The following is a 23,706-nucleotide window of genomic DNA, read 5'->3' on the forward strand; positions in this document are numbered from 1 at the left end:
ACATGTTCCTGTGAGGCGGCTCCTGCCATGGAGCACGTGTTCTGCTCCAGCAGGTCCCCTCTGTGCAGCCCACAAGGAGACAGACCCCTGCACCCTGCTCTGCCCGTTGCTCAACGTGCCCCGGGCACCCAGGGGCAGGCAGTGATGGGGACGGGGTGGGTCACGGGGTGCTGGCATTTCCTGTGGTCACAGTGATTTTTGGCTGGGCCCAAGGTGGCCACGAGCCCTGTGCCCTGGGTCAGAGCAGGGCTGGCCGGGGGCTGCCCCGGTGGTTGAGCAGAGCCCTGTGGCTGCCCCTGCTCTGGCTGTGTTTGCCCAGCACCAGAGGTTGCGCTCATGGGGTGGCACTGCCAGGGCCCGGTGCTGGGGGCTCCCGTGGTGCTGGAGAGTGGACACCTGGGAAGAGCACAGGTTTTGAGAGGTGGATCTGGGCTGGCAGGGCAAGAGCCATGGCAGGGAAACAGCAGAGCAAGAGGATACCTTAATGTCCTGGGACACCCATAGGAGTGGAAGATGGCGAAACTGGGGTGGGGAGTGCTGGTGTTGGTGTCGTTCCAGAGCCACAGCTCAGAGCTGCAGTGCTGCCTGCCCCCGTTACCCGCAGCAGCTCACCTCTGCCTTGACCACTGGCCCAGCAATGGGGATGGGGGATCCGTGCGGGTGGGTTTGCGGCACTGAACTGGGAGGTGTCTCTGTCTGTGCCCAGGGACAAGCCCCACAGCTCCGGGGTGTGGGGCTGGTGGTGGAGCAGGATGGGAGGTGGGGACAGAGGTGCGGGCAGGACCTGGCGCAAGCGCGGGCTCAGATTTGCATGGAGGGGCCGTGCCGGGGGCGTGGGGGGGCTTAAAAGGGAGATGGGGTCCCTGGCACAGCCCCATCGTGGTGGGGAGAAGGAGCTGGTGGGATCGCGCCATGGCCTGGGCCCCTCTGCTCCTCGCGCTGCTCGCCCATGGCTCAGGTGCCTTGTCCAGACCCGCTGTGCCCGCATGGGGCCCTTGTGCACAGGGGCCCTGTCCCCCTGCCCGGGCTGTGCTGTGCTCCTGGGCACTGGCTGACCCCCGTCTCCTCCCCTCTCTCCTCTCCCTCTCCAGGTTCCCTGGTCCAGGCAGTGCTGACTCAGCCCCCATCGCTCTCAGTGGAGCCAGGAAAGAACGCCCAGATCACCTGCTCTGGTGGTGGCAGCTACTATGGCTGGTACCAGCAGAAGGTGCCTGGCGGTGCCATTGTCACTGTGATCTATGCTAACAGCAGGAGACCCTCGGGCATCCCTTCACGATTCTCCGGATCCAACTCTGGCTCCACAGCCACGTTAACCATCACTGGGGTCCAACCCGAGGACGAGGCCGTCTATTACTGTGGGAGCTGGGACAGCAGTGCTGCTGCTGGCACGGTGGCAAAGAGTAATGAGGAAGTGATACAAAAACCCCGTCACCACAGGGACCCATCAGGAGTCCCTGCTGTCTCTGTGTCATGGTGACTGTGATCTCACCTAATCTGAGCTTGGCAGCAGTGATGCTGTTGGGTGGTACCAGCAGAAGGTGCCTGGCACTGCCCCTGTCACTGTGATCTATGAGAGCAGCAAGAGACCCTCGGACATCCCTTCACGATTCTCTGGATCCAAGTTCGGCTCCACGGGCACGTTAACCATCACTGGGGTCCAAGCCGAGGACGAGGCCGTCTATTACTGTGGTGGCAGCGATGGCAGCACTGATGTTCCCACAGTGACGTGAAACAATAGGGAAGTGATACAAAAACACCCTGCCATTGCATGGGCCTTTTAGGAATCTTTACAGTCCCTGTTTGAAAGGACAAACACGGCAAGTCCCTGCCATGGCCCTGCCCTTGGTGTCTGTGCTGCAGGTGGCTGTGCTGGTGTCCCCGATCAGATGTCTCTTAGTGCCGCAGCTCTGTGCTCATCCCCTGTCATTCAGGGAGGGGATGAGGCCCTGCAGCACTGTCCCTGCCCTGCACCGCAGGTCCAAGGGCTCCTGCGCTCCCAGCTTGCACCCAGGGCACTGTTGGGTGCTCCCTGCCCTCCTCCCAGCCCCCCTGCACAGGGAGCCCCTGGGGCATCCCCCAAGGGTGCTGCAGCCCTGTTCAAACTGCAGCCCCACAGCTGGGATGTGGAACACATCACTGGCTGCAGAGCAGGGCTGATGCTTTCCCTTCCAGCCATGGCAAGAGATGTTTCCTGTGGTGCAGAGCTCCAGGGTCATGCACAAGGCTGCCAGGCAGAACAGGGCTGGCTGGGCGCTGATCTGTTGTGCTGCACGAGGAGCCCATGGGTGCTGCAGCACTGGCTGCACCTCTGCCCCCCTGAGCAGCCCCGCTCCTGGGCAATGTCACCCTATGGCCCCCACGACAGCAAGGCTCTGCCCAGCACCCTGACCCCATCCTCATCCTGCTGCGGGAGCTCAGGACTGGGTCTGCCACTGGGGACAAAGGCACCAGCCCTGTCGTTTCATGGTGTGCCACTTGTTCTCACGGTGTGACATCCCTTGTGTCCCCACAAACGTGACAGGGCAGGGGCCAAGGTTTGGCATGAGGGCGAGTGATACTGCCAGGCTCTGAACAGGGCTGCTGGCCCCATAGGGGCTTCCTTTGTGTCTCAGGAGCTGCAGTGGGCAGGGGAGCCCCACATGGTCTTGTTCTCCAGCTCTGTGCCTGTGACTGTGGTGTGTGGCAGGAGTGCCACGAGCCATGGGCAGGGGCCAGGAGGTCATGGCTGCAGCGAGCACCATGAGTGCTCAGGAGTGAGGGCTCCTCTGAGCTCCCAGTATAGTCCGCTCCTGGCCCTATTCTACTCACCCACTCCAGGTTAAGGTCCAGGTGCTTATCTGCCACACATAGTGTCCACCTGAGGACCTCAGAGCGATGGAAAAAAGGGCTTTACTTGTACCTTTTCCCAGCCCTTTCCTCATGCAAGAGCCCAGTTCAGCCCAGCTGAACCCAAGAATCCACCCTAGTGACAATAGCCTGGGCAAGGGCTGGTCCTTCCATTCCTAGCATGGGCACTGGCTCGTTTGCTTCTGCCAGCCCATGGGGATGGTGGAGCTGCGAGAGCTACGGTCCCCAGTGCCCCTTTCTCCCGTGCCCTTTGGCTCTGCAGCCACTTGACCCACACTGGGGATGGGGGATCCGTGTGGGTGGGTTTGCGGCACTGAACTGGGAGGTGTCTCTGTCTGTGCCCAGGGACAAGCCCCACAGCTCCGGGGTGTGGGGCTGGTGGTGGAGCAGGGCAGGAGGTGGGGACAGAGGTGCGGACAGGACCTGGCGCAAGCGCAGGCTCAGATTTGCATGGAGGGGCTGTGCCGGGGGCGTGGGGGGGCTTAAAAGGGAGATGGGGTCCCCGGCACAGCCCCATCGTGGTGGGGACACGGAGCTGGTGGGATCGCACCATGGCCTGGGCCCCTCTGCTCCTCGCGCTGCTCGCCCATGGCTCAGGTGCCTTGTCCAGACTCGCTGTGCCCTCATGGGGCCCTTGTGCACAGGGCCCTGTCCCCCTGCCCGGGCAGGGCTGTGCTCCTGGGCACTGGCTGACCCCCGTCTCCTCCCCTCTCTCCTCTCCCTCTCCAGGTTCCCTGGTCCAGGCAGCGCTGACTCAGCCCCCATCGCTCTCAGTGGAGCCAGGAAAGAACGCCCAGATCACCTGCTCCGGGAGCAGCAACAACTATGGCTGGTACCAGCAGAAGGTGCCTGGCGGTGCCATTGTCACTGTGATCTACGGTGACACCAGGAGACCCTCGGACATCCCTTCGCGATTCTCTGGATCCAGCTCTGGCTCCACGGGCACGTTAACCATCACTGGGGTCCAACCCGAGGACGAGGCCGTCTATTACTGTGGTGGCTACGATGGCAGCAATTATATTCCCACAGTGACATGAAACAATAGGGAAGTGATACAAAAACCTCCTGCCATTGCAGGGGCCAGTTAGGAGTCTCTGCTGTGCCTGTTTGATGGCTGGGCAGCTCCCTGCCATGGCCATGCCCTTGATGTCTGCTTTAGTTAGCAGAGCCTAATGTTGTCTGCCTTTATTATCCTGCTTTAGAATAGAACCAAAACCCAACTGAAGGCTGAAAAGATGCTCAGAAAGTGCTTGCCCACCACAGATAGCATTGGCTTCAGGTAAATGCTTTGCATAGATAATTTCAGTGATTTTTTGGCTAGTTTTAGTCTATGCCCCAATACATAAAGCATTCCCAGAGGCAGAGTAAAAATGAAATGGAACGTGCCTCAAACCACAACATCTTTGAAGCATCATTTATTTTCTAAGAACTCAGGAGCTGTTGGACTCACTGACTGTAACTGCGTGCACAAACCACGACATTTGAACGTTTTCTGGCTGAGTTTAAGTTGTTGCTCTTTACATTCATTGCTGCAAGAGCTTGTTTGCTCTGAGCCGAGCAGCCTGTGCCCCGAGAGATTGGCAGCATGCTGGGAAAACACTTTACAAAGCAGCAGCCAAGCTTTCCCTGGGGAATTTGAAGTTTATTTGTCTTAGCTGAAACTCATCCTGGCTCACCTCTACTTTGGCTGCTGCAGATGTATGTAGACATCTGCATCCCTTGCATGCTTTTCTCCTCTAGTCCAGCTCTTCTTCTCTACCAACAGCCTCTGATGTCTCCTGCCCAACCCCTTTTGTTTGTCTTGGCCCTCAGCAGATGCTCCATACTGCTGCTTCTAAGCCAGTGCTGGTGTTTCTGGGCAGTGGGAAGGAAGGAAAGGAAAGGAAAGGAAAGGAAAGGAAAGGAAAGGAAAGGAAAGGAAAGGAAAGGAAAGGAAAGGAAAGGAAAGGAAAGGAAAGGAAAGGAAAGGAAAGGAAAGGAAAGGAAAGGAAAGGAAAGGAAAGGAAAGGAAAGGAAAGGAAAGGAAAGGAAAGGAAAAAGGAAAGGAAAGGATAAAGGAAAGGAAAGGAAAGGAAAGGAAAAAGGAAAGGAAAGGAAAGGAAAAAGGAAAGGAAAAAGGAAAGGAAAGGGAAAAGGAAAGGAAAGGAAAGGAAAGGAAAGGAAAGGAAAGGAAAGGAAAGGAAAGGAAAGGAAAGGAAAGGAAAGGAAAGGAAAGGAAAGGAAGTTTATTTATGAAGTTTACTCCCACACATACTGTCTACAGTGATCCCCATTTCCCCTGGCCACAGCCGTGGTGTGGCAGGATGACGGCTGGTGGTCCCCCAGTGCAGCCCACAGCTGCCTGAGTGGCAGCAGCACAGGTCAAGGCACGATGCTGCCTGTGGTGCCTAAGGGGCACCCAAAGTTCTTCATCACCTGAGATTAACGGCCTCACAGCACAGGCAGGGACATGGACTTGTAATCATAGAATAGTTAGGGTTGGAAAGGACCTTAAGATCATCCAGTTCCAGCCCACCTGCCATGGGCAGGGACACCTCTGACTAAGGGAAGCCAGTCTTCAAACAGCTTTTCCAACATCAGAAGTTTAAATGGATTGTGATATGTAATGTTGATTTGCCTAGGTCACTGATCTCCTGGCTACTCAATCTATTTTCTCAATGCTGTATGAGGAATGGAAACTTTTGCAGAGAGAAATTGTTTCCTAAGACCTACCTGAAAGAGCTTTATTTTTGTTGTCCAGTAGAGGATCTGCCACTTCAGATACTCACCCACTGTAAAGACACAGTACATCTATCTCCTCTCTAATTCCTTTTGTCTTTTGATGCCAGTAATAAACCATCAAAATGCTTACACAAAGAACGCATGTCACATTCTATGAGCATGAGGCACCACTTGATGTTATTTGTTGACCATGTGCCCACTGCACTGAAGATCACAATCTTTTCATTCAGGAATTTGATTACTGAACCTCTTCCTGCCTTCCTTTATAATGAAGAGGATATACTGCCAAATATCGAGCAATAGCAATGCTTACACAAGTATACTCAAACAATTTTGAGGCATTAGTAACAAAAAAGGAAAATAAAAATCAATAGGTGGGCAGTCCTCTGCAGCAGTGGGGCCTTGGATAGCCAACAGCACAGCCATATCTCTGGAAAGCCCAGCCAACAGATTCCAAGTGGGCTGGCGGGGCCAAGGCCACCCCTTTCCTCATGGATGCTCCAGCAAGGACTTGCATTCATTCCCATATGGCTGTCCTGCTGCTCCTGCCCTGCCACATCCACCTGGGCACATCCAGCACAGTGCACCCAGCCACCAGGACACCTTCATCCTGCTGTGTCCATCGGGACACCTCCATTCAATCACCTTCATCCTGCTGTGTCCATTGGGATACCTCCATCCAATCACCTTCATCCTGCTGTGTCCATTGGGACACCTCCAGCCAATCACCTTCATCCTGCTGCATCCACTGGGGCATCTCCATCCTATCACCTCACCCTGCCATACCCATGGGAACCAGAACTTCTCCTGCCATGAGGCAGGGGTTTTTGCATGGCACTGTGTCACTGTGTGGTGTATTTGGGGCCGGGACCATGCTGACCGTCCTAGGTGAGTCGCTGATTTCGTCTCGGTCTTTCCTTCCCCACCGTGAAATTGTGACGTTTTGTTGATTTTGGGGTGATTTGGGGGATTTGGCTCGGACTTGGTGCTGGGCTGGGATTTGCCGCCAGTTCAGAGACAGGCACTAAGTGCAGCGTTTTGGGTTGTGTCTTGTCCCTGCGGACTCGGAGGGCTCTGGTGCGGGCCATAGAGGACTGAGGGGGGGGTATTTTCTCAATTGAAAGGTCTTAAAATTTGGCCAGGAAATGTGCCTGAGGTCCCCAGGAGCCTATTTCAGAAATGCAGATTTAGGTCTCTAAGACAGTGAATTTTTGTCTTTGTTAAAGGAATTAGTCATTAGTTTAAGGTCTAGGTCCTCAGTTCTTAGTCCTGAAGGACTGAGGAGAATGGGCTTCTCTTTGGGCTCAAGCAGCCAGGGGTGCAGGCACTGCAAAATGGAGCCTGTCCTTGGCCAGGAGCAGGCTGAAAGCGCGTCCGACTTTGTGTTAAATGGGCACATCCCTGGGATCTTAACCAAACACTTGTCAGGGATCTCTTAAAGAGCACGTTGTCCAGGGAAGCCGTGTAAAGACGGGAGGTTATTGTGTTGGAAACGCTGCGGGGAGCATGGTCTGTCTGTCTGGGTCAGTTTTAGGAGAATTCGTCAAAAAAATCCCACCCTGAACCAAATCATTAGGGGCAGAAAATCAAGTTTGATGATTTCTGCAGCAGGAAGTTTTGAATGGTGGAGTCCTGGGGTTTGAATAGAAATACACACACTGCAGCTTTGAGGAGGCAGCAGCACCACCTCAGAAGGACCAAACATCTTTTCTCTGTCTTCCTTTGGGTGGTTCTTAGTTGTGCTTGTTTTGAGACGGACCTGAAAGGGTGTGAAAGCAGAGCTGGGCAGGAAACGGGAGCATTTGTCTTCAAAAATCTGATTTTTTAGATGAAATTGCCTCGCAAAAGGGAAGAAAGGGGTTTAGGGCAAGTAACCAGAGATTTTGTTTTATATGTATTATATACTATATATAGGTATACAATATATATAAGACATATACTTTTATATAGTATGCTATGTATATTTATATATACTTATATAGTAGATATGTAACATGGGTTTTATATATGAATATGTACACATGCATAACTGTATATTATACATGGTATGTAATTATACATACATTTATATAACTATATATTTTATATATGTACAATACACACACATATGTACAATACACACATATATGTATAAAATGCATGTTATACATATATGAAATATGTGTATATATGTGTGCTTATACATGTTTATATATGCAACACTATAAAAATATAGCTGTACCCCAATGCAAATACATTAGAGTTATAGACGATGAACTGTCAGTGGTGGGGGAAGTGGGGGGTCTCTGTGCAGTGCAGGCAGGCAGGGGGTTGTGGGGGGCACAAAGCCCCCTCTGACTCCTCAACGTTCTCTCCCTCACAGGCCAGCCCAAGACGTCCCCCACTGTGTACCTCTTCCCACCACCCAGTGAGCAGATCGAGTCTGAGGGCAAAGCCACCATAGTGTGTCTGTTGGGAGACTTCTACCCCAGCTCCATGCAGGTGACCTGGACGGCTGATGGCAAAACCATCAGCACTGGGGCCGACACCAGCAAGGCGGTGCGGCAGGCCAACAACAAGTACTTGGCCAGCAGCTACCTGACCCTGGGTGCCTCTGACTATAAGAGCCACGAAACCTATGCCTGCAAGGTCACGCACGAGGCTGGAGATGTAGAGAAGATCCTGAATAGATCCCAGTGCTCCTAACCCCACTGGGATGTCCCTGTTCCCTGCGCACCCTCGTGCCCCCCCCTTCCCCACCATGAGGGGCAGCGGTTCTCTCCCTGCTGCGGATGTCCCCCAGTGCCCTGTTCCTGTCCCCCCACCCTGAGTGTCCCACAAATAAACACCGACACTGAACTAGCGCTGCCTCAGCATCCCTGTCTCTGTGTCCTTTCACGCCTCCAGGGGCACCGGTACGGAGGAGGGTGGGATGGGAACACATACACATAGTGCTGGGGCTCCTTGCAGCTCTTGCTCCCCCCTGGGAACCCCAATGAACCCCCCGGCACTGCTGGGACCAGGGGATGAGCAGCCTGTGGCAGCAGCCTAATCTAAACCCCCAGCCCAGCAGCAAGCACATGGCCCTGGCTGTGCCATTCTCATCCCTTGCCTGCTGGCCTCTGGGTGCCAGGTCCCTTGCAGGGATGTATGGCTTGCGGTGGGACATGCCATGGACAGCCATGTCCCTTTGCCACCAGCCCTGGCTGTGTCCCTCTTTCCTCTGTCATCACTGTGTCCACAAGGATGGGGGTGCCGGTGTAGCCGCCAGTCATGCACATGCACCAGTCTGTCCCTTGCATCCTGTGCAAGGGGAAACTGTGTCCCTGCAGCCATTTCTGGTGACAGAGTCTCATAGAATCACAAAATGGTTTGGGTTGGAAGGGACCTTTACAGGTCATCCAGTCACACCCCTGCCATGAGCAGGGGCATCTGCACCTCAGACAGGTTGCTTAAAGAAAGCCCTGTTCCAGCATAGCCTTGAATGTTTCCAGGGATGAGGCATCTATAACCTCTCTGGACAACCTGTTCCAGTGTTTCATCACCCTCATCATTAAAAATGTATTCCTCATATCTCGCCTAATCTACCCTCATTTAGTTTAAAACCATTACCTTCTGTCCTAATGCACCAGGGCCTGCTGAAAGCCTTGTCCCCATCTCTCTTACAGGCCCTATTTAAGTACCAGAAGGCCACAATAAGGTCTCCCCAGATCCCAGCTCTCAGCTTGTCTTGACCAGAGCTGCTCCAGCTCTCGCAGCATCTCGGTGGCCTCCTCTGGACTCTCTCCAAAAGCTCCATGTCCCCCTTGTGTTCGGGGCTCCAGAGCTCTCCTCTGCTGTGTCCATCTATCCCATCCACCCCAGTGCCTCCACCCATCCTACCCACCCTGACGCCTCCATCCACCCCAGAAAGCTCTGATGGAGCTGCCCACCCCAGCTCTTTAATGCTCTTTTTTCACTCAATCGTTCAGCAGCCGCTTGTGGGTTTATCATGAAATGAAGCCAAAATGAAACCAAAAAATCTGCCAAACTCAAACTCTATGGGACAAGATCCAAAGGGGCAGTTTCTTCTCTCTGCATTGCTCCTTGTCTGGCAAAATGTCTAAGGGTATGGAACCTTCCAGGGAGCAAGCACTGCAGCACCGACTCCAAGCCTGCCAGGAAAGCAAGTACCAAAGAGGAACTTGGAGTAGAATTAAGCTTCTTTCAGCCATCTCTTGCTCACGTGGACAGGACAGGGTGGGTGGCCTGAACAAAGCAGTGGTTCTGCTGCTCGCAAAAGGAGCCCCATGTCCTCCAGTGCTGTTGGGGGCATCCCAGCAATGGCAACACAGTGGATTAACAGTTCAGAAGACTTTATTCTGGTGGGAAGATGCTGCTGTTTACCCTGATAAGGTGCTTTTCCAGCCTGCATTTCTGCAGGTGACACAGTTCTCCAGCCAGCCCTGGGCCTGCAGTCTCAGCCTGAGGCTCTCTGCTCCACCAGCATCCCCATCCCTGTCCCCATCCCTCCCTATTGCTACTGGAGACAGCAGCTCCCCACTCCATGCTGTCCCCATGTCCCCATGCCCAAACCGTTCCCCCCTGCCCAGCCTCTGTCCCCTGCACCCACTCCAGGGCCACTGGGGTTTCCTGGCTGCACCAGGCATTTTGCCCTCCACAGCACGAGCTGTCCCCAGGAGCCCCGAGCAGCTCCAGGGCCATGTGCCAGCCCTGCAGGGATGTGTGCCAGCCCTGCGGGGCCCAGGGCACTGGGCTGTCCTGGCAGGATGCAGATGGAAGGGGCAGAAGGGGACATAGCCTGCGCCCTGGTCTGCCCCTCCCCTCCCTCCCTCCCTCCTGCTTTTGGTAGGAAGCTGGCAGCAGGGTCTGGACCCCACCAGAGGTTCCAAGAGGCACTTTGTGCTCCAAAACAATTGACTTTATTCTGTCTTTATCCTCCCCAGCCAGGCAAGAGAGACCCTGCCACGGCCCAGCCCCATCCATGGAGCAAACTCCCCTCTCATTGCTGCACACAGGGGACTGGGGAGATGGAAGCAGTCCCAGTGTCCCTGCCCATGTATTAGGTGACAAGGCTCGGGGTTTTCACAGGAAACCCCATCCCCATGGAATGGAACAAACCCATACACAGACCAGACTGCAGCAGCTGGGGAAGGTGCCAGGAGTGGGATGCTCAGCTTGCAGTGGAGCTAGAGGAAGGTGGGCAGAGCAATGGTAGGGTCTGTCCTGCTGTGCTCCAACATAAGCTCCTTTAAGACAGTTTCCTGGGCAGAGAAGAGCCTGCAGTGGCAGCGTTGGTCCAGGGGGGCTGCCAGGCTGCAGCAGGGGTCTGGGAGGTGAGATCCCTGCGGCACCCATCCCAGCTCACTGCTGGGGGACACAGACCCAGAGATGGCACCAGCTCAAGGGATGCCCTGCTCAAGGGAGGTTATTCCCTGGCAAACCCCTGCCTGCAGCATCCTTGTCTCTCTGTCATGGCTCTGCTGGGGCTTTTGCCCAGTAGAGGCTGCCTGGGATTGTGCCAGCTGGGAAAGCCTCAAGGAGCAAGACCTGCTGCCAGGAAGGACGCCTGCTTCCATTTCCCACTGAGAAAGCCCAAACTTCACTAATTATTGATTCCAGCAGTTGGCAAACCATACCCTAAAGCTGTGGTTGAGGCTGGAGGGGATGATGGGGTGACACAGGAGCCCCTGTTGCAGCCATGCTGCCAGATTTTACGCTGCTACATTGGGTACATTGGGGTCGGGGGCAGCTAGCAAGGAGGGGGCAGCAGGGCAACACTTTCCAGAGGGCTTGAAATCCATCCCAGCTTCCCGTGGGTAAAGCCTGTCCCTTGCTCACAAGACACCAGACTGAGCCTTCATGGGCTCAGTTTGGGGCAGGTCGGGCTGGGTCTGGCTTCACCTTGGGTCTGGGTTAGCACTGGTGCATCTGACTCCAGGGGCAGGGAACCTCATTAATGATTGATCAAAAGAGTTTGCTAAATCCCTTCCATAAGCGAGGGAAAAGCTGCTGAATTATGGATCAATGTCCCCCACCCCAGTGCTCCCGTGCTCCCCCCGCTGCCACAGCACAGCAAGCTCCCAACCCTGGTTTTATCCATAGCAAGCCTTCAACAGTGCTGGGGAGCCACTGCTGGGAATCACACCGGGATGCGGGGCCTGATCCAGGCCTGGGAAGCGGTGCCTGGGAAGGAAAGAGCTGTCCTGCTCCTGCAGCCACCCTCGGTGGGGTTTTCTGCTGAGGGAAACAGAAACCTGCATCCCTCCCTCCGCAGCTGCAGCTCTCGCTCTCGCTCTGCATCTCCTGCGCTGCCGTTTTAAAGCTGTTTGTTTTCTGTTTCCCCAGCTCACCATTAACTGAACGAGGGGGATCTATTTTAGTAGATGGGATGATTCAGAAGGGCTTTATTTAGCGGCAGAGAGCTGCAGCAGGTGCCATGGTGGGAGCAGGGCTCGGTGAGATCTGCGCCCACAGACAAGGGCTTAGCAAGGCCTTAGAGGGAGTTTAATAAACCCCTGTGGTTTAGATGCTTTGGGCTTGGAGGGACCCCATGGCTGGGACCAGAGGGAGGGATGTGGGGATGGAACAAAGGAGCATGGGGCAGTGGGAGCTCTTGCAACCTGTGCCCAAAGCATCACCCCCAGCCCCAGAGGTCCCCAAAGCCTGCCCTGGGGTGAGGGCAGCTCCTGCACCCACAACCTTGCACTTGGGGGCGGCCGTGCTGAACCCCATCCATGAGGGACAACTTGACAGGGTTTGTCCCCCCAGAAACCAGCCTGGGCTTGCTGGTTTTGCACTGACCGTCACCCCGTGTTTCCCCCAGCATCTCCCACCGTCTTTGTGGGGACGTGGCGGGAGCAGAGCGCGTGCACCTGGGGCTGATGAAACCCCTCCTCTGCAGAGCCCTGTGCGACGTGGCACAGCCCGAGCGGACGGGGATGTTCTGCCTGCCCGGCCACCCCAACAGCCACCGCTTCGGGAGGAGCAGGGCTGAAACCCGAAAGCGAGAGCGGGGGCCAACAATAGCCCCAGGCCAGGCTGTGGGGAGCGGGGCAGAGCCGGACCCCACTGGGATGGCAGCGGGAGGACACAATGAGCCCCCTGCTTTGGCTCTGCTGCTGTGCCCAGGCTGGGTGATGCCTGATGGGCTCTGCCCTGCCTGACCGGGGCACCCAGAGGGGCGGTTGGTGGCTGCTGCACCCTATCCTGACACCCCCTGCTCACGTAGCCACCTTCCCCATAACCCAGACCTTCTCCACAGGGTTTGGGGCAGGCTGTGCAGAGCCCAGGCTGTGCCACGCCAGCTCGGTGCCCTCCTGGACCCCCGGCACTGCCACTGTGCAGCTGTGCAGAGTGGGGCATCCCCAGCTAAATTTAACTCCTGACCTGCCCCAGTCCCCAGTCAGGAACTCGAAAGGGGCCCCAGAAAAGGAAGCGAAACCATGTCCAGTGTGTGCTGACGTGTGAAGGGGAGCGAGTGCTGCAGCAGAGCCCTGACATGAGCGCTGGCTCTTTGCTGCAGAGAGCTTTGCCCCTGTTCCCTTGCTGAGTCCTCACTTGCCATCACATCGGGGGGGACAGGCTTTGGGGCAGCTGTACCCTGCCCAGAGCTGGCAGGGTGCAGGTCCTGGGACCCCGTGTGAGATGGCACCAAGGGTGGTGGGGCTGTGAGCCAGGGCAGCGTGTGTGTCCCCAGCCTGTGGTCACGTCTCCTGGAGGGTCCCCAGCAGGATGGTGCCTGGCAGAGGTCCCTGCCCGATGTGGGGTATGTGCACATGCATGCACACACACTGGCACACACACACACACAGTGATCCCAGTGCATCCAGGGCCCCCAGGCTGGGCACCACTGCCATGTGGGGTTCAGAACCAGGGCTGACCCTGACACTGCTCAGCTCATGGACTTGCTCCCCTGTGCCACCACCACCGGGGTATAAACCTGGAGCACATTTTAGGCCAGGTCACCCTAAATCCTCTCTCACTGACTGAATTACACTGAACAGTCCCTGCCGCCTGCCAGGCAGCCCCTTAGGCTTGTCCCTCAGTCCAACCTGCTGCAGGATGCATGGGGCAGATTCCCCCAGATCTGAGAGTAAAATACAGGCTATAAATGAGAAAACAACAGAGGCTATAAATGATAAAGTACAAGTTACGAATCATCAGACACCATCAAACACCCCCTGGGCAGCTCTGGATCAAAGCCCCAGCTGGGAACAGCCAGAGAGCCGAAGGCTGAGGTTCCATTGCCCTAGGATTGAAAGGGAATTAAATGAAATCAATAAACGTTTGAGGCTGGTGTGGTTGAAGACAGGACCTGAGCGATCCACCCCGCCTGTGGAGATGAGAGCATTTGCATAGCTCCGGCAAAACAGCAACCGTCAGGGCACGCAGCTGGCGGCTGCATGGGGACCGGTGCCCGACCCCTGGTGTCGGGTTGTTTAGATGGGTATTAAACCGAGGTAAACAGCCCCAAAGATAAACCCCTGGGCTTGTAAACAGGCTGTAAACAAGCTGAACCGACTGAAAAATAAACACGGCTCAGCTGCTTCAAAGGGTTTGTCATCTGAACTGTGTAAGTGGTGATAAAATAGAGCTCCCAGCAGAGCTCCAGCCCTCCTTGGGGACCCAGCACACCCGTGTTTTCTGCTCACATCAGGAAGAAGCAGCGGGTCCCGCCAGGCAGGTGTGCTGATGGGGGGGTCATAGTGCTAGGCTGGTATTGCCTAGCTGCAGAATTATGGTTGATAAATTTCAGCCCCAAAATGGGGTGGTTTTAGCCTATGTGAAGAGATCTCTATGTAGTAGGTGACAAGAAGGTGGTGGCAGAGGTGGATGGCGGGTGTGATGGAGGCAGCCCCTTGTGATCCTCACCGGGCCCTCAGGATGCAACTAAAGGGTTTGACTCAGGCAGTTAAGGAGGCTCCAAGCTGCATTTCTCCCTCTCCACATCCTGCCAGGGTGAGCAGTGCCAGTGCCATGGCTTCTGCAGTCAGCATGAGGGGACTGAAGGGAGATGTGTGGTGCACCCTGGGGCTGAATCCCTCACTCTGCCCAGTGCCACCCTCACCTCCAGCCCCAGCAAAGCCCTTTCCCCTTCCTCAGCACCAGGGTGGGGTAGGAACACCAGGTTTAAGCGCTTCTGCCATGGCTGGGCACCGCAGGTGGCCATGGGCAGGCGCTGCCGCCATGCACCACTGTCCCCAGCTGAGCGGTGGCTCTGCAGGCAGCTGTGCCGACCGCAGCCGCGCTGATCAGGAACAGCCACTGCTAAAATTACAGCCTGGCCAAAACCAAGGGCCTGCTGCTGCCAAACAGCAGCTGGGAGCCAGGAATAGCCCCGGCACACACCGCGACCGCAGCATGATTGACACCCAGAGCATCGCTGCCCGCCCGAGCAGGAGGCGGGAAAAGACATCTTGCAGACCCATTTCAGCAACGGCTCTTGGGCTGGGGAATGGTTCCAGGTCCTTTTCCCAGGCAGGCAAGGCAGCCCAGTGTTCCCAGTGGGAGGCACAGCACCTCCCCGGATCGGGGGACCTAGGAGGATGCATGGCGTGTTCTGGGCCCCTGGAGTGGTTTTGCTGTACAGAGGGGCTTGGCTGCCTGGTGCCACTGCTGTCCTCTGCCAGGGGCACCACAGCTGACCAGGACAGGTTCCCCAGGGAATAGGGACCCCGAGGACAGGGCATCCCCTGCTGCCATTGAAGAGCCACAGCTTTGTGCCCTCAATGAGCCCCCTGTCAAGCAAGGTCTGGCCCCAGGTGCCCCTCACACACTGGCCTGGGAGGCTGCAGCCATGTAGGGGTCACTGTGGGTGGCCAGGCACTGCCATGCTCTGTGGCTGAACCCACTGCTCCTGTGACTACACTGGGCTGGCCCCAGGCTGGACTCATGGGGCCGCCATCCTGCAGCCTGTGGGTGTGAGGGGCAGGGGCACGGTGGGGACATGGAGGGACATGGGGGCACAGACAGACTGGAGGACACAGGGGGAACATAGAACCACAAAACGGACTAGGTTGGAAAAGGTCTTTAATATCATCAAGTCCATTGCCTACTCCATTTTTGAGCACTCGAGGGACAGCGATTCCACCAGTGCCCCGGGCAGTCTGTTCCAATGGCTGAGCACCCTTTCAGTGAAGAAATTGTTCCTAATATCCAATCTAAACCCTTCCTGGCACAGGCTGAGGCTGTCACCTCTTGTCCTATCGCTTGTTGCTGGGTAGAAGAGACCAGCTGCATCCTGGCTCCATCCTTTCAGGTAGTTGGGGAGCGTGATAAGGACCACCCTGAGCCTTCTCTTCTCCGCATTAACAACCCCATCTCCCCCAGCCGCTCCTCATCGGACTGGTGCTCCGCAACACGAAGGGATAAGGGGCTCGGGAGGAAACGCAGGGCACAGGCCCGCGGGTGACAGCGACCCGGGCACAGCCGCGCCCGCAGCCGGGGGGCGAGCTCCCCCTGGCGGCCGCCTGCCGCTGTGGCGCCGCGTGTCCCGCGGTCGGTGCCGGTGTCGGTGCTGGCGGGGCCGGGGCACGGGCGGGCACAGGGCGGCAGCACGGCCCCAGCCCCCAGCGCGGCGGGGCAGGCGGCCAGGGCGCTCCCCGGCACTAACGAGGTCCTTAAGGAAAGGTCAGCACATGGGCGGCCCCTGAGCCAGGATACTGCTTCCAGCCGGCGCCAGCCGGAGCCCGCCGGCAGTTACCGAGCTGCGCGATGGCCACCACCGTGCCCGTGACGGGAGCCTGCAGCAGCCCCCGGCACCCCATGGGCTGCATCCTGTGGGCTGCCAACAGCAGCCCGGGCAGCACGCACCAGCTCTGCCGCCCTTCCACAGGCCAGGGCCGCTGCTCCCAGGCCCAGCTCTGGGGGGGGCTTATAGAGCCCCAGCACCCACAGAGCCCGCAGGCACCTCGGTGTGGGGATCTGCTCCCAGATAACGACCTGTGCCCTTACACCCATAATTCAGGGGGAGACGGGAACATGCCTGGAGCTTCAGCTCATTAATTATGAACTGCCCCATTCGCTCAGGCCCTGGCTCTCCCCCTGCCTCCCTGGGCAGCACAGTGATTTGTGCCAGTGTAAAATTAGCCATGGGTGCCCTGTGTCCTGCCCCAGGGCACTGAGGGTGCTGTGGCCCCAGGAGCAGCCCCCATCCCTCTGCCAGCCAGCCCCAACTCCTGGGAAAGCAACAGGGTCCCAGCAGCACAGGGACCACAGGGACTGAGCCACGTGCAGGGACAGGATTTGGCCATGGGGATTTATTGCACAAGGAGGAAAGGGGAAGGCTCGTGCCTGCCTGCACAGCCCTGCCAAAGAGACACAGAGCCAAAGAGGCAGCAACCCACAGCCATCAGCGAGGACCTCGGCTTCATCCCAGGGCCTACAGCATCCCACTCCCAGCAGCTCCACCACCCGGCTCCAGGCGCATTCTGGGCTTGCAGAGATCCAGGTTTGCAACACCTTCACCTTGGCAGGTCCCGACGTGCTTCTTTGTGCCGTTTTGTCCCATCCACCCGTGGACCAGCGGCATCACCAGTGCAGCAGGGGGGTGCTCGTGTGGAGGCTGGTGAGCGGCCGGCCCAGGCGTTAGGGGGTTGGCGAGGAGGGGCCGAGCAGGGCCAGGAGCAGCAGTGGGGAGAGGAACTGATGGGGGGCTCTGTGTGGGGACCCCCCGCTGGCCGTGGCCGCCCGGGAGGCGAAGACCTTGCGGCCGTGGAGGGGCTGCGGCGGGCGGAAGTTGTTGGTCATTGTGGGGAGCGTGGAGCCCACGGCCGGGAAGTGGAGGGTGCTGACGAAGGCCTGGAGCTGCGCAGGGAGAGCGGGCGGGCAGCCCCGGTGCCAGGCACACCAGCCCCTGCCGGCTCGTGAGGCCCCTTCCCTGCTGTCCCTCATGTGCACAGGGTCCATGCCGTGGCCCCGCTGCAGAGGGGGGCGTCCCGCAACCCTTCACTGCTGTCCCCAAACCAGACCCATAAGGCAAGTACATGAACCAGGTCCTTAAAAGGATCAGGTCTTGAGTTTTAAAGGAGGTAATTGTGTTTCAGTGGCTGCGCTGAGTGCTTGGAAGAGTAGCTGGGCCATGACTCCCTCAATGACTCCCTCCATGACTCCATCATTTGCTAAGATGCTTGGGCAGCAGAGGAGAACTCCATCCATCCATCCATCCATCCATCCATCCATCCATCCATCCATCCATCCGCCCACCCACCCCCTGGGACCCTCTTCTAAGCTCCAGTGGGTTTGCTCCCATTTCACTCTCTGAATACTGGGGCTGGGTGGCAGAGCGCTATGGACAGGATGTCTCCGAGCTGGCATGTGGCCATGGCTCCATTACTTAACGCTCATTAAATTAAGTGCCTGGTTGCCAGGAGCATTACTGTAGAGATGACTTTCCCTGTGCAGAGGGGTGGGGAAGGGCAAGGAGAGGGGGCAGGCGGGAGGCCCATCCCCTCAGGCTGTGCACACTGGTACCTGCTCCCGCCCGATCTCCACCGGCTCCTCAAAGACGGTCCAGAGGACGGCCTCGCTGCAGTCGGGGGTGGTGAGGGAGCCCTGGTAGCGGTAGTACCGGGAGAGCCGGCCGGCACGCGGCAGCAGCGTGCTCAGGCGGAAGGTGGAGGCCAAATCCACAGAGTCCCCTGTGGACACGGGTGCTCAGCCTGTGCCATGCCAGGGACGGGGTGGGGACAGCAGGGCCGCCCCCATCAGTTTCCCCTCAGCCAGATGGTGCCATAGACTGTCAGGTTCCTCCCCAGTGCAACCCCCTGAGGAGGGTTCTCCCCTTTTCACCCCCACCCCAATGAGAAGGTGACTGACCTGCATGGGAGATGTTCCTCAGCCCCGCCACGATGGTGTTGTAGTTGGTGTTAGGAGTTTCAGAGACCTGTGGGTGAGGAGGGTAAGCGGCTGGGGCAGCGCAGAGCCAGGTCATTCCATGTTGCTGAGCATCCGCAGGCAGAGCCAGCCCCACATCACCACAGAGCAGCAGTGGGGAAGAGCTCACAGCTCCCGTTGCACGGAGCCAGCGGTGGGCACCTTGCACCACTGAGGTTCTCCAGCACCTCCTGGCCTTGGCCCAGCCTCCCTGCCCCTCTCGCTGCCTCGGAGCACCATGCAAGGCTCCACCAGCCGTGCCTTGAGGGGCCTGCTCCCAGCACAGGGTGCCCTCCCTCCAGCAGTTTCAGACCCACCTGGAAGAAGAAGCCCAGGACCGCCAGCCCATTGGGATGCCCCTTGGCCTCTGCCAGCGTCCGGTACTTGGCGTTCATGTGCACAATGTGCATCTGGGGAAAGCACAGAGGGGCCAAGCATGGGCAACCGCCCACCAGCCACAGTACATCAGTTTTGCACAGAGAGCAAAGAAAGAGGCACAGAGCCTCTTTCACCCAGAAGGATCCCAACACGCTTGGTAGAGCATGCTCCTGCACACTCCTGCTGCATTCACTGACTCAGCGGGGCACAGAGCCATCCGAACCTCACCCAGTGCCTCCAACAAGGCAGTGTGGCCCACAAACCACAAAGCAAAACCTCAGAGTCTTGCATCAACTGCTTTCCAACCACCCAGGTGCCCTGTGCAGCAGCTGCCTGTATCCCACCATCAGCACAAGTGATGGGAGCACAGCCAAACCTGCCAGTGCAGCATCCCAGAGCCTGCACGGCAGCCTTGGGATCACACCTTCCCATCATAGCAAGGACTTGGGCCACCCAGGGAGTGTTTTGTCTCACCTACCTCCATGGGGAGCTGGCACCCGTCGAGAGTGTGCTCGGAGCCATTCCCCGCTGGGCTGCCCCAGTGGAAGTGGAGCTGTAGCGCACGGTACCTGCCGGGGAGGCCCCCGCTGCTGATGGCGATGTGCTCAGAGACCAACTCACTCGCCAGGCTCAGCATCACTGCAAGGGCAGCGGGATGGGGTGAGGATGCAGGACAGCCCTGGCACACTTGGACTCATCCTCCTCAGGCTTCATCCCAGCACTAACACACACCCACAGGGGCAGAGGACACCCACACTGGTGGTGGAACTGAGCCAGGGCAGGACAGTGCCTGGGAGATGGGACGGGGGGGTCCCCATGCAGCTCGTACCTGTGTGCCCATCATTCGTCAGCCTCCACTTGCCCGGGGGGGCCTGGTCGTAGCCTTCGAAGAGGATGTCCCCGAGGCCCCGGTCCCGCTGCAGCCGGCGCCTGTCGATGTTCACAGGGGACTGCTTGCTGCCGCCGCACGTGGCTTTCAGCTCCTTCCAGTGGCTGGGGCCTGCAGAGGAGGAGCAGGGGCACCACGGGCAGCCACCGAGGGAGGCACAGGCTGCTGGGTCCTCAGCCAGCCCTGCAGTCCCAGTCAGCCCCGCCGTGCTCGCCTGCATCCCACAGGAGCTGTCCTCCTGCCTGGCCAGCCTTCCTCCCTATTGATGAGCAGGGGCTTATTGCAAGCCTCATTCATAATGCAGCAGGGTTTCCTCACAGGGCTGGGGGCTATATTTAGCCTGGCACACTGCTGGTGAAGGGCAGTGCTTTTCTTCCAGCCCCTTCTGCCCATCCCTGCAAGCAATCCCTCCCTGTGGGGCTGTGCTGGCTGCCAACCACAGTCCCTGGGGCTCACACCAGGGCTGGGCAGGGGAATGCTCTATGCAGAGGGATCCCACTGCTCCATACAGCACCTGCAAGGGAAGGACAGACAGGAGCTACTGAGTAGGGATGAAGGAGCTCAGGCCCATTCATAGGACACACAGTTTGGGTTTTACCAGCTTACCACATTTTACCCTATGCATGCCGCACTTGTCCAGCTGTAGCAGGTGACAGCGCATCCTGGCCATACAGCTCATGCCGGGGCAAATCCCACATGGGGTCCACAGGACTGCATGATCCCCATCAGCAACTGCCGGGGTAGGGGTCACCATGGCAAGAGCTGGCAGTGCCAGTAACCAGCTGTACCCACTGCAAAACCAGTGTGCTGCCTGAGGGCTATAAGCAGTGGTCCCCGTGGCTGACACCATGGCCAGACCACGCACACACGTGTGGTTTACTGTGCCCATCACCCCAGCATCCTCTGTTCTTGCAGCACTGGACACTTGCTGCCATCCACAGCTGTGGCATGGGACATAGCCACCGTGCTGCTCACTGCTTCAGCGTGGCTGCCCTGGCACCCTGCTGCTTCACCTTAAGGCCCCAGGGCAGCCGGAGCTGCCTGTGCTGAGGTGAAGGTGCTGTCACTGGGCTGCATCCCATCCAGGGCATGGGAACACCCCTGACACCTCCAGTCCTGTCCTCCCAGGGCACCCCCAGTCCCGGGGCAGCTCAGAGCATCCCCCCTCAGCACTGCTCTTGTGCTCTGGCACACGTTCTGGCTGGGCAGCCTTTGTCTATAACCAGGGTCAGGAGGGGCTGCTCCTCCAGCAGCACCCCGCGGTGCACCTCCTGCCCTTACCAACCTTCCTCTTGGGCAGACAAAGCCACAGACCCACGCTCACCTCCACCTCCTGCCCCCTGGGCTCAGCCCCGTGTCCTTCCCTTCTCCTCTCCTTACTCCAGGCACCTTTTCACCTGGAAACCCTGGGAGCTGCAGCCTGGCCGTGCCGCCGCCACACCAGCTCCCCAGCACGCCGCTCTCGGGTACCCCACACAGCGCCTGGTGCCTTCATTAAGGCACCGATTCCCAGAGCCCTGCTCAGCCACCCCCCGGGGAGGATGGATTGCTGGTAGCATGGAGCGCTGCTCCGGCTGGGATAAGCGGAGCCCAGCTGCCATGGCACATTGGCCATGGCCGGTGAGCATGGACCGCTGGGCACAAGGCGTGTAAACCCAAGAGCTATAAACCAGCTGGGCCGTAACAGCTGATTAAATGCTCGTTGATCTTTAATTAACCTTTTACAAGCTATTTGCCTGCTTCCAGACAAAGTGCCCCCAGCCATGCTTCCCTTCCCCTACTTGCTGCCTGCCAAAACAGAGCTATCCCGTGCCCCACAGCCCCCTCAATGCCTTGATGGGGTTGCTAATGGCATGTTTTACATGTGTCATTTAACTTGCTCCAGGTGGAAGGGGGGAGGCTGGTGCTGCCCTGGGAGCACCCAGAGCTGGGTGGAATGGGCTTGAGCACTTGTCCCCAGTCTCTATATCAGCACACCTGGAAGCATAGCCCCTCTATGGGTGTAATACGGCTGAATCTCCCCTTTTCCGAGCCATGCTCCCCCCTGCAGCCACACTGATGCTGCCCAGAGTGCCCTCGGCCAGGCACTGTGGGGAGATGTAGGGGTCTAAATCCCACGCAGCCCCGACACCCCCATCCTGCACATGGCACCACTCACCGCATTGGGGGTCCTGTGAGTCATAGCACCACTGCCCTGCGGAGAGAGGAGAGCTCAGTGCAAGTGATGGAGACTGGACCCACTCCCCAAACCCACCCACAGCCGTGCCCAGCCCCCCCATGGTGAGAGCACCCCCATCACAGCCAGGGGTCCCGCCAGCACTTGTGTTCATCCCGGTTATTCTTAGCACTGGTGCTTTCACACCTTCCCTGCCTCCCCCAGCCGCTCCACAGGGAAACCTCCCTCAGCATCTCTCCACTCTGTGGCAGCCAAACCTCACTGCTCACGGGGCTCCATCCCCAGCTGCTGTGGGAGCATCCCCCCTTGCGCACCGTGGGGAGCCCAGGCAGCCCCTCACCACACACATCACCTTCCCTGGGCGAGCGGGGAGCTGAAGGTGCTGCCGCAGCCCCCACCGCTAGCCCTGCGGCTCCCAGGGGTGGGCTGGCAGCAGAAGGCGGCTGCTGGGGGCTGCTGGAGAGGCCCGTGCCCACGCTGCGGGGACTTAAAGCTCACCCCATCGCTCAGGGCCGGAGCTGCTCCACTCCCACCAGTGCGGTGCCCGCACTCAGAGCAGCTACAGGAGCCGTGCACCTGATGCCGGGTGCCAGCACAGCAGACACGGGGATGCCGAGGATGCCAGGGAAGGCAGAACCCTGCTCCTGCTGTCTGCACAGCCCCCCAGAGCCATCACCTCTGCAACGGGAACCAGGGAGCGCGGCCCTTCCCTCCTCAGCTCCCTGTCCTGCTCCTGGAGGAGGCACAGAGCAACCCAGTGCTGCCCAGGGCCAGCCTACATAAGCGGTCCCCCCGGACACCATGGGGCCATGCCAGCTATGGTGAGCTATGCTTCCATGCCAGCCGCGACTGCTCGGACCAGCAGGATGAAAGTAGCCCTGCCTGCCTCAACCTATGCTGCCCGTGGTGCCAGCCTGCAGCAACACATCCTGGGAGCGGGACGGAGCAGGACTCAGAGGGTCCCCAGGGCAGGGACCTCGAGCTCTCCTCCGAACTCCTTTGAGGTGCTCAGATCCCCACCCACCAGCCCTTGCCTGACCTCGAGCATCCTCTGGCAGCAACCAAAGGAGCCTGGCCCAGATGCAGGTGAGCACCCAGCGCCTCGGCCCCGGGGAAGCAGCTCTGAGGTTTCATCCTCACTGGTGATGCAGGTCTGTGGGGTGGGCAAGCTGAAGCCCAACACCCTAATGCTCCAACGGGAACCCGGCCCAGACATCCCTATCAGGACAGGTAGCCCTGGTTGGGCTGAGACCTCCCGAGCGCAGCAGCACAGTGGGGACATGCACCAGTGGGGAGAAGGGTGCTGGGAGGCCAGGAGAGAACTCCTGGGCCAGACCAGGTCCCCCAGCACCCAGCCCCCCGGAACACGGCAAAGGGAAAGGAATAAATGGGTCAGCACAGGCTCACCCCAGCCCCGCAGCCCAGGACCCCCATCATCTCCTGCCATGGGACCCACCATCCCCTCAGCTACCCCAGGCGCGGCAGGAGCGAGGCAGCGCATCCCATCTCATCTCATCCCACCTCATCCCATCCCATCCCATCTCACCTCCCGCGGCTGCTTGCACGACGAGAGGCAAAGTCAGAAAAGTTATTCCCAGCCCCTGCGTGCCCATGGCAACGGCAGCGGGGACCCCAGCGCCCCGTCCTCCTCCTCCTCCTCCTGCGCAGTGCGCCCGGGCAGGCAGCGCTGCCAGCGCCCAGCCAGCCCGGAGGAATCCTCGGCTCCAGCCTGTGCTCTGCTGTTAAATATTCATCACAAGGGCTGAGTTTTTAACTCCTCGGCTGCTAGCGGGGAGCGGGGGAGCGGCCCGGCCCCCAGCCAGCCCCGCCGCGCCGTGCC

At 58.5% G+C, this 23,706-nt stretch overlaps 3 protein-coding genes and 1 gene segment (V, D, J or C); 3 read left to right on the forward strand and 1 right to left on the reverse strand.

Annotated features, from left to right (window-relative positions):
- The window catches only part of LOC133221697 (pre-B lymphocyte protein 3-like), a 157,787-nt gene that overhangs the window by 13,449 nt on the left and 120,632 nt on the right, over positions 1-23,706 (forward strand). The window lies entirely within an intron of this gene.
- On the forward strand, positions 818-1,477 carry LOC133221755 (Ig lambda chain V-1 region-like). The segment is given in 2 exon segments: positions 818-958; positions 1,092-1,477. Coding segments are annotated over 2 exon segments (432 nt in total).
- Positions 3,299-8,423, forward strand: LOC133221675 (immunoglobulin lambda-1 light chain-like). The gene is made up of 4 exons (XM_061370773.1): positions 3,299-3,444; positions 3,577-3,865; positions 6,422-6,456; positions 7,931-8,423. The coding sequence occupies exons 1-4, from the start codon at positions 3,399-3,401 to the stop codon at positions 8,251-8,253; spliced, it is 693 nt and encodes a 230-aa protein (XP_061226757.1). The 5' UTR covers positions 3,299-3,398; the 3' UTR covers positions 8,254-8,423.
- Positions 16,781-23,619, reverse strand: LOC133221676 (carbonic anhydrase 15-like). 3 transcript variants are annotated; one of them, XM_061370775.1, is made up of 8 exons: positions 23,413-23,617; positions 21,849-21,884; positions 19,631-19,801; positions 19,280-19,440; positions 18,741-18,833; positions 18,367-18,433; positions 18,022-18,188; positions 16,781-17,355 (listed from the first exon to the last, which is right to left on the reverse strand). In XM_061370775.1, the coding sequence occupies exons 1-8, from the start codon at positions 23,477-23,479 to the stop codon at positions 17,137-17,139; spliced, it is 981 nt and encodes a 326-aa protein (XP_061226759.1). In that variant the 5' UTR covers positions 23,480-23,617; the 3' UTR covers positions 16,781-17,136. The 3 variants fall into 3 exon arrangements, with proteins under 3 accessions (XP_061226759.1, XP_061226760.1, XP_061226758.1); XM_061370776.1 differs by lacking the exon at positions 21,849-21,884 and having other exon boundaries at positions 23,413-23,619; XM_061370774.1 differs by lacking the exons at positions 21,849-21,884; positions 23,413-23,617 and having other exon boundaries at positions 19,631-20,872.

The sequence above is a fragment of the Neopsephotus bourkii genome, unplaced genomic scaffold (genome assembly GCF_033783945.1).
Source record: "Neopsephotus bourkii isolate Nb327-2 ecotype Australia unplaced genomic scaffold, CSIRO-AGI_Nbou_v1 NB_1542, whole genome shotgun sequence".
NCBI lineage: Eukaryota > Metazoa > Chordata > Aves > Psittaciformes > Psittacidae > Neopsephotus > Neopsephotus bourkii.

What these genes read in the sequence shown, in the direction of transcription:
- LOC133221675 (XM_061370773.1), top strand. Translation starts at nt 3,399, where the DNA reads ATGGCCTGGGCCCCTCTGCTCCTCGCGCTGCTCGCCCATGGCTCAG. An exon ending in GCTGCTCGCCCATGGCTCAG is followed by an intron (nt 3,445 to 3,576) that starts GTGCCTTGTCCA and finishes CTCCCTCTCCAG; the next exon opens with GTTCCCTGGTCCAGGCAGCG. An exon ending in GGCTACGATGGCAGCAATTA is followed by an intron (nt 3,866 to 6,421) that starts TATTCCCACAGT and finishes GTCACTGTGTGG; the next exon opens with TGTATTTGGGGCCGGGACCA.
- LOC133221676 (XM_061370774.1), bottom strand. Translation starts at nt 19,910, where the DNA reads ATGCAGGCGAGCACGGCGGGGCTGACTGGGACTGCAGGGCTGGCTGAG. An exon ending in GACGAATGATGGGCACACAG is followed by an intron (nt 19,441 to 19,630) that starts GTACGAGCTGCA and finishes CTGCCCTTGCAG; the next exon opens with TGATGCTGAGCCTGGCGAGT. An exon ending in GGTGCCAGCTCCCCATGGAG is followed by an intron (nt 18,834 to 19,279) that starts GTAGGTGAGACA and finishes TGCTTTCCCCAG; the next exon opens with ATGCACATTGTGCACATGAA.